This window comes from Austrofundulus limnaeus, unplaced genomic scaffold (assembly GCF_001266775.1).
Source record: "Austrofundulus limnaeus strain Quisiro unplaced genomic scaffold, Austrofundulus_limnaeus-1.0 Scaffold1, whole genome shotgun sequence".
Lineage (NCBI taxonomy): Eukaryota > Metazoa > Chordata > Actinopteri > Cyprinodontiformes > Rivulidae > Austrofundulus > Austrofundulus limnaeus.
This window is the reverse complement of record NW_013952403.1, coordinates 6376757-6385412: the sequence shown is the minus strand read 5'-3', so window position 1 is coordinate 6385412 and position 8656 is coordinate 6376757. Positions and strand designations below refer to the sequence as shown.

Sequence of the window (8656 nt, the reverse complement as noted above, 5' to 3'; positions counted from 1 at the left end):
GTGTGTGTGTGTGTGTGTGTGTGTGTGTGTGTTTGCCTTGCCTTGAGCAGACGAGAGTGCAGCAGCAGGGTGTAGGCCGCCTCGGTGTAGTTTTCACCTTCTAAGTGAAGGTCTCTTAATTTGTACAGGTACCTAAACGCATGCACAGAACATAAATTATTTTTAAAATCATCCCACTAGATGCCAGTGTTGGGCAACATGAAGACCTGCAAATGAAGCTATAACCTCAGTATGTGTCAGCATCCTTTGGTCTCTCTCACACACACACACAGAGACACACACACACCTTGAAATGCAAGCAAGAGACAAGGTCATTTGAGACCATGTGCGCCCACACACAGCACTTTTTGTGTGTCTTAATGCTACGGCAGCTGCGTGTGGTGTGTTTTATAAGGCTGAAACGGGAGCGCAGTGATGTTCGGCAGCATTAACATTRAAAAGCAGGTGCGAGGTCACGTCAAAGAAGAGCACATTGTTGGTTAAAACAGGTAAAGAAAGTGCTTTTAAAGTTGAAAGTCTCCCATTTGCATAAATCACACGAGGCTGAGTGCTTATAGAAGACACGTATACAGCGCATTAGCAAAAGAACAATTTCGCAGCACACTTTATTTGCCAGGCAAACATTTTGCTGAGGCTTTGATGCAGTCGGATTTAGTCATAAGAATAAGCAGAAATAAACATTTTAGTGTCAGAGTCTTGCGTTTGAATCAGTAGAACTCTCCCAGTGGTGCACTTGGCCATGCATCATCAGTCTGTTTTTACTGAGCCTCTTGCCTGAGTATTGATCTGAAAATCTCACTAATGATCTTTTTTAATGAAACCCTGATTATATGACTTGTGTGGGTAATGGACTTACCGATGTCACTGCTTATACAGGAGTGATATTTTCAAAGTTTAGTGATGTCTTTATTTCAAGAGTAGTTTATTACTGTTGTTTACATTGCAGTGCATTTAAGGTAGAAGTGATACAGAACGGTGGTGAAAGTCCTGTTTCTGAACCTACAGTGAGATAAAAATGACTTCTGTTTGTGATTTGAGCCTGAAGGCAGCGTGGATGGTGTTGATAATGTTAAAAACACTTGAGAAATGCTCATTAGGATGCAGAAAATCAGGGAGTTGAGATGATGAGACGAAAATAGAACTAAACATTAATACCAGCTCTGTTCCAGGAGTTTTCATTTGCTTAGTCAAGAGATTTGTTAGAAAAAGTCTTTGCTCCTTCTTTATTTTTTATGTACTTATTCTTTTGTTTAACCAGGAAGTGTGTCCAAATTCAGGGGCTGCGTCCTTCAAAGCACCAGATCTACCCAGTCTATGTGGGTCGGGTCCTGGACCACAAAGACCAAGTGAGTGACTGTGAATTCAGACGGTCTAGCAACTGTGATGGCACTAAACAAAAGCAAAGAAGATTGAAAATGAAATATTAATAAATTAATATTACTAATATTATAAATTAACATAATTAGCTTAGAACAAATACATGAAGAACTGAGGGACCTACTGTTCAAGCTTGTTTACAATTATGTCTGATAAGAATAATATTAAAACCAGTCTAAGGCAATAGCCTAACAACACAACTGTTTAAACTTTCAATTTTTGTGCCGCTAGATTTTTTTACTTAAAACTCTACCCCTATCTCTCACTTTGTCTGCCATTACGAGCACCAAAAATATCCCGGTCAGCCCCCCAATGCATCCTGGGATAGGGTGGGCTGAGAAGGATACCCTGGACTCGTCGCTCAAATTGGGGGAAAAAGGAGAACGTATTTGTGGGCCACAATTTAAGGAGTCTTAGAATTTGGACAGCCTTCGGCACATCGCTGTGAAGTAATCAGCCTTCAAATTCAGCCTTTGAAGGATGCAACCTCACAGCATTTTTACACCGCCCCCCCCCCCCAGGAAGCCCTGCTTAAGATTTACATAGATTTATATTCAATGAAAAAATTCTAACCAACAATTAGATACATAGTGTTGCATAGTTTCAACACTGTATCCTCTATATTTATTCATGTTTTTTGTACCTTGTTCTGGATGTGTACTATTAAATATTTATTTGTATTAAATTAATCTTAAGCCTCCATTTGCCACAGAGTTAAAAACATTAGCAGGTCAACCACTGAATATGAATAACTAATAAGTTTAAGAGTCACAGTCAGAAACGAACCGTAGAACCCGACAGCATCTCTGTTCCTTGTTTGCTGAATATTTTAGACTCCATCCTGCAAACATCGTGCCCCCCCCCCCCCCACACACACACACCCCTTCATGTGTCTTTCTGTTCTCTCTGCAGTCAGACCACCAGCTGATGCTGTGGATTTTGACATTAATTCAGTGGAACTCTTATAATCCCTTGTCAGATTATGAAGGCCTGCGCGCGCACACACACACACACACACAGAACTACACTGATCTAGACATGCCTTTCCATGCGTGCATACACTGCCCAACACAGACACACAACATTTACAAAACACTTTGACAAATCTAACATATAATGCAAATACCTGATGTACATTCCTTCCCGATTGATGTCCTTGTAAAAGTTCTGCAAAAACAAACAGCAAAGTTGGATTTTCATCATTTTTTTCCCAGTTTGTATATCACGAGGATGTGTCTAAAACTATTCTGGGGAGGTGTATGAACTGTAAGTTCTAGCACTTGTGTAGCTGAGTGTTTTACTAAATTACTTTGTATGTGCCATTTGAGTACAGTTAGTGAGTTGTGCCGCATGCTTCTGGTTGCTTAAGTGTGTTAATGTGCAAGAGAGTCTGTGAGTGCATTTCCCAGTTTAATTAAGTTTATTGACATCTACAGAGGAGTGGAGCAGACTGACGTATCCCAACCTTTTATTATCAGCAAACAAATCCACAACACGGTGTCGAACAAATAACTGCAAACATGCAAAAAAACTGATAACAAGCATGTTTACAAAGAAAGACAGAAGAGGTTTGCATCATTGATCTTTAACAGTATTTCAATTTKGCAAGCCTATTTTATACACTTGTATTTAAGCAGGAAAAGGGTCGGACATCTTTATTTAAATCAGTCTACGTGTTTTTTATACATGCAACTCAATTAGGGGGATTTGCAGCCAAGTGTGAAACTGCCTGGAAAAGAATTAGCACCTCCAACTCCGAGGTCACGGCCTTCTGTTGAGAGAAAACAAAAAAAGGCTGTTTGCCAAGACAGGAACGAGAGCGAGCTGAGGCCTCGAGTAAAGGAGTTTAAATATGTCTGGGTCTTGTTCACAAACAGAAGCAGGTGATGCAGATTCAAGCAGTGTCTGAATAAATCCTGTCATTGCATCAGTGCTTTTTTAATGATGATGAGAGRAGTCTATATAAGACAGTCGAGCTACGAACCAAAGGGTCCAAAAAGCAAGAAGCTAAAATGAGCTTTTCTTAAGAGATAGTCTCACTCGTGTTTGGTATGTACTCAGATTAAAGGTGTTGCTCCATTGAAACTGAGTCAGTTACAGTGGTTTTGGCATTTGGAAAACGTTCTTCCCAGAAATATCTCAAGGGAGGTGTTTGAACGTGTCCCACAGGRCAGACCCAGGACTCATGGGAGAGATTATGTCTCTTTGCTGACTGTGGAACACCTTTATGTTCCTCTGGAGATGCTGAACAATGTAGCTGGAAAAACAAAGCTAAACATGGTGGAAAATGTAAGGATGGATGGACAGATGAATGGATCTTTTTTTTAAAGGGGATATATGCTTCCTTTCATATTCAAATCATTCAGATGTGGTCTATRCAAAATGGAACTGCAAAGCTTTGATCTAAATTCCTCTTTATTGTAGCTCCACACGCCCCTTTCACCCCTGTTTGAAGTGCATCTCAGAGTAACTCATTTTGGTGCTACCTCTTTAAAAGTGAGTTAGATGCTTCACATCCCACCTCCCTCCAAGTCGCAGAGAGTTCCACTCCACCCCTTTTGTCTATTTTTCTTTAATAGCAGAAAAATGATTATGTAGCAGAGTAGAAACATTTTATTTACAAATTAATAAAAGATGTCAACGAGAGAAGACTTGTCCATCCAGCTTCACATGTTGGGGCCACAGTTTGACCCAAAGGAGAATGAAGACGACAAATCTGCAGAACCGAGCCATCAAATAAATGCAGAGCAATGGTGTGCTGTTATTGTATTTACACCCTTTCAATCAATACTAAGTAACTACAATATGAAGCATAGTTTTGACCAAACATTTTGAATTGTCCATTTGTAGCTTTGAAATCTTTGAACTTGGACTACAAAACTGCTGCAAGAAATAAAAAGGCAGATTTGCGAAATTTGTTAGCCAGAAGTCCAGGACCTTGTTTAGCAGTTCTGATACAACTCCTGTGACGTAACTGATCAAGCAAGGTGGAACTCAACACCAAAGCAACGATTGCTATGCCTCCGYCTGTTCTAGACATGTCTGCCTTTGAAAAAAAATGCCGTTTTATATTACCAATCATCATAAATGACCTTGACCTTTGACCCTTCAATATCCAAATCTTATCAGACTGAGTACTACTCTAATGGAGCTACTATGCTATGTATTTGTTGTTGGTGTTTTATCTTTTGTATTTTTAAGAATGTCATTTGTTTTTATATTGATTTTTTGCCTTGTGTTCAGCACTTTGGTGACAACTTGTTGTTTATAAATGTGCTTTATAAATAAACTTGATGATGATGAACTTGATGATGCCTATTTATAAGTAAATATATATTTTCATTAAGGAGATATCGTGCACACAAGACTACCCGTGACGGGTGGACACCGCACTAACACAGACAGCCAGAGAACAGTATGCCTCATAAAAACCTAATAAGGGATAGAAAAAAATGAACGGATTGAAAAACATCACCCAAACAGTATGTAAAGATATCTATGCAACACAAAGAAAGACTAAATTCAACTTGTCCATACGTCTGTAGACTCCAAGTTCACAACTAAATATATTTAATTGCTAAAAATGTGTGATGGACTTGCGACCTGTCCAGGGTGTACCCTGCCCCTCGCACTGTGACTGCTGGATATGGGCACCAGTGACCCACGCATCCCTGAAAAGGAAGAAGCGTGTACAGAAAAAGGATGGATGGATGGATGGATGCTAAAAAAGTGGATCTTAAAAAGTTTCACCTTGAAGTCAAACCTGCTTAGTTTTGTACAGTAGTTGACAAACTCTTCAGTTTCTGACTCACCCACCACCACAAAAAAATGAAAAGATTTGCAACCCCAACTATCAATGGTTGATTGTCATAAACATCTCTAAATTTTAGTTAAAATAAATTTTAAAAATTGCCTAAAATTGAAGCTAAGGCTATTATTTGCATTTGAAGGCTGTTGCTGTGAAACCCATGATCAGCATCTAAGAATTCAAATGAAATAAGTCATTCCTGGGCTGCCAAGATGTGTGAAAGAGAGAGACATCTGAAAATGATCAGTGCCAATAGGAAGAGTCAAATCAATATATTGTGTAAAATTTTATTAGAGGCAAAACAGAAAGTGGAAAACACGGAGAAGAGTTCATCCCGAGTCAAGAATGAAAACAAACTTTTAAAAAATAGGAACTATAAAAGCCCCAACATTTGTTCTTGCTTTAAAGTGCCAACCATTTAAATCTGAACAACTAAAAGGAACAGGTAATACTTTGTCAAAAAGATGGTTTAAACCATTTTCGAATAATCTTCCTAAGAGCAGACTGTACCAGCACAACTGGAACAAAGTATCACAGCCTGGGATAGTTTCTAATCTGAAGCAATACAACTTCTTCAGATAAAACTCAGGAGTTTTTGAAGACAGGAAAGTGAATATTCTACATTGATTAAGGCAATTACCTGGTGACAACTTGATAGTGCTGCATTTTACTTGTTGAAGGCAAAATTAAAGCAAAAAAATGGAAAAAAATATGACGACTGAACGTGGCTGCAGTAAAGGTTTGGTAAAGCATTAAACATTTTATCCTAAAAGTAATAATCCTTTCAACAAAGTATCTGAACTGTGACAGTTGAAAAACACCCTAAACAGCTGCAACCCCTAAACTCTTTATCAGTTCTATTACAACTGTAACTTATATAATTCTGAGTAAAGAGCTGATGGCCCAAAGTTGTATAAAAATATTTAAGTTAATAGAGGTTATTTTAGCCAGAAGGATTTTGATGTTTCAACAAGTAGAAATATGTTTGTGTTTCTCTGAGGGTTGCTCTGCATCAGGAGGCTTGACAAATACCATCTATAAGAGAATGTGCTTGTTAGCCTGGGGGAGTGTAAATACAAGAATGTACTAGTGTTTGCTAGCCTAGAGAAGGGAATATGTTTTCAGCTGACCAAATAAATTAAACAGAATAGCTAATGGGCAGCTGCCACAAGCTGCAAGCTAAACATATCTGCTGTTCACCAGCAGCCTTTTTCTGGGAGGAGAAAAGTCTAAAACAAGGTACAAACACAGGCTTACAGATAATTAATCCTAAATATTTACACCATTTATAGATAATACATAATTAATTAGATTTGAATAGCTGAGGTAGAGACTAGAATTGTAATTTAATCATCTTACATATTACAATATAATGGTTAAATTAGATTCACCACCAACTCTGAAAACACCTATAGACCCGAGTCTTACTTAGAGATCACATCAAGAAAAGATTTGAAATGAACAGAAGCTGATGTAACCCAGTGTAAATGGTGAGAAAGCAGAGACAGAAAACAGACCTTAAATCAGGAAGTCCACAGAACCCGGAAACAAAACAAAACAAATGTGTTTCACCAAAAATCACTAACCATAGTATACTAGTCTTTTGCTACTGATGCCATCACTACAAATAACAAACTCACTAACATGTTTTTATTCAAAGTTATTATTTRTTTTAAGCTTAAAAAATACGTGAATTTAAATTTTAGTCATATTAAAATGAAACCATAAGGACTTAAAAAATGGGCAGTAGTTGGTGCTGGCCCCTCAGGAAGCCCACTCCAGCACATATACCTTTGGGAGGTGGCATACTTCTGATGCCGACATTCTTTTCTTAAAGAAAAGCAAAGGCAACACTGAAAACAAACTTCAGATTTTAGCGTAGTTCCTACTTACCAGAAGATTGACAGTGCAGCTCATGCGGTTGTTGCGGCTGTCATCGCTCATCACTGTGCGATAGTCAAGGAGACGAATAAGGAGACCCTTAACCAGGGAGACAAAGTGCTGCACCTGCGGCTTCAGTGGGGGTTTCTCTGCAGCACAATCCAGCAAGCTACAGACAAAGAGTCAAATTATTTCTCATGTCTAGCAATGTTTGCTTTTGCTTTAAGTTTCGGGTTAACATAGCCCTGAAAAAGCACGTCAAAAAAGGTTTAAATCACATTTTCAGGCATTAGCTATGCTAAAATTTAGCATAAAAAAGCAGCAGAGGTGAGTACATAAGAGGATCAAATCCCAGCGATTTGTGTCATGTWCTGACTTTACTCCTCAGACCTACATGGTTTCTAACAGTTGCATGTATCGTTCATCCCCTCCTCCACCTTCCACCTCGTGGTCCAACTTCAGAATGATCTCATTCTCAAACTGTAAATCCGGATAAGCAAAGATAAAGAAAGAAAAGAAAAGGAAAGGAGTAGATAAAAGGGGAGATGGGGGAACCAGAAGCAGGAGTAGAAGAAATCAATTATGCAGGAGTAATTAAGGTGTCTTCTTTACTTTTATGTGCAGTATCACAGGGAATCAGTGGAGGACAAAGGGTGTGTGCCMGTGAACCCACGTGTGTGCAGGTTTTGTTGTGTGTGCACGGTTTTCTTGTGTGTGCACTTGTCCACAAATATACAGTAAATGTACAATTTCTTGTTTAAAGTATTTCACTATTTTACATTTTTCAAGTTTTTGTATGTGTTCTGTACATTTGTACCTTCTGGAAGTTTCCGTACTGTGTATGTTCACAGTTGATCATGTCAAAAAAGATGGGAATAGTGGCTCTTCTCAGCTCCTCCTCAGGGATTAGAGTCATTTCCAGAATAGGACCCGCCATGCCAGGGATGAAACAGATCTTATGACTTCCTGCAAGACACACATCATTATATCTAAGTAACTCATACATGTGTATGTTCATAAGAGGTTTACAACATTATAATCTACATATGGATTGGTAACACTTAGTGGTTTGTCTTACTAAATCATTAAGAAATTGTTAGCTAACCTTGAAAACATCATTAACTTGTGKCCCTGCAGGGTTTTGTCTACATTAACAAACACATAAAAAGAAGCAGTGATGTTCAACCTTTACAGACGTTAAGCTGAGTCTCTGAGTAACTTTATTACTATTATTACTCAGAATGCTCGGTGCTTTCATCTGCTTCCTGCTTTTGGAGCGTTGTCTTGTTTGTTTGGCATTCACCTATGCATTCAAACCGTACCAGAGTTCACCTCAACCGAGCTGAGACCTAGGTCTGTGGGCAGACCAGAATCCTTTTTTTTTGGTCCGAATATGAATTTGATTACACACTCAAACCTCCCAAATTGAACCGGACTTCTAGGCACACAAAGTCAGCGTTTGAATAAAGCAGATTAAACAAGAATGAACCCTTAACTAGCAAAAGCTTTAATTATTAGTAGATAGTCAAACCCAATGTTCTCTATTAGTACATGTCTAACAAATGGTATGTATGTGTGTATATATATATA

The 8656-nt window shown here is 38.5% G+C and overlaps 1 protein-coding gene across 1 annotated transcript in view; it reads right to left on the bottom strand.

Annotated features, from left to right (window-relative positions):
- The window catches only part of dock2 (dedicator of cytokinesis 2), a gene marked incomplete in the record, with an annotated part of 113498 nt that overhangs the window by 10464 nt on the left and 94378 nt on the right, over positions 1 to 8656 (bottom strand). Inside the window, 5 exon segments of the mRNA XM_014007241.1 lie at positions 42 to 132; positions 2504 to 2544; positions 7079 to 7235; positions 7461 to 7546; positions 7884 to 8032. Of these exon segments, the coding sequence (XP_013862695.1) occupies positions 42 to 132; positions 2504 to 2544; positions 7079 to 7235; positions 7461 to 7546; positions 7884 to 8032 (524 nt within the window).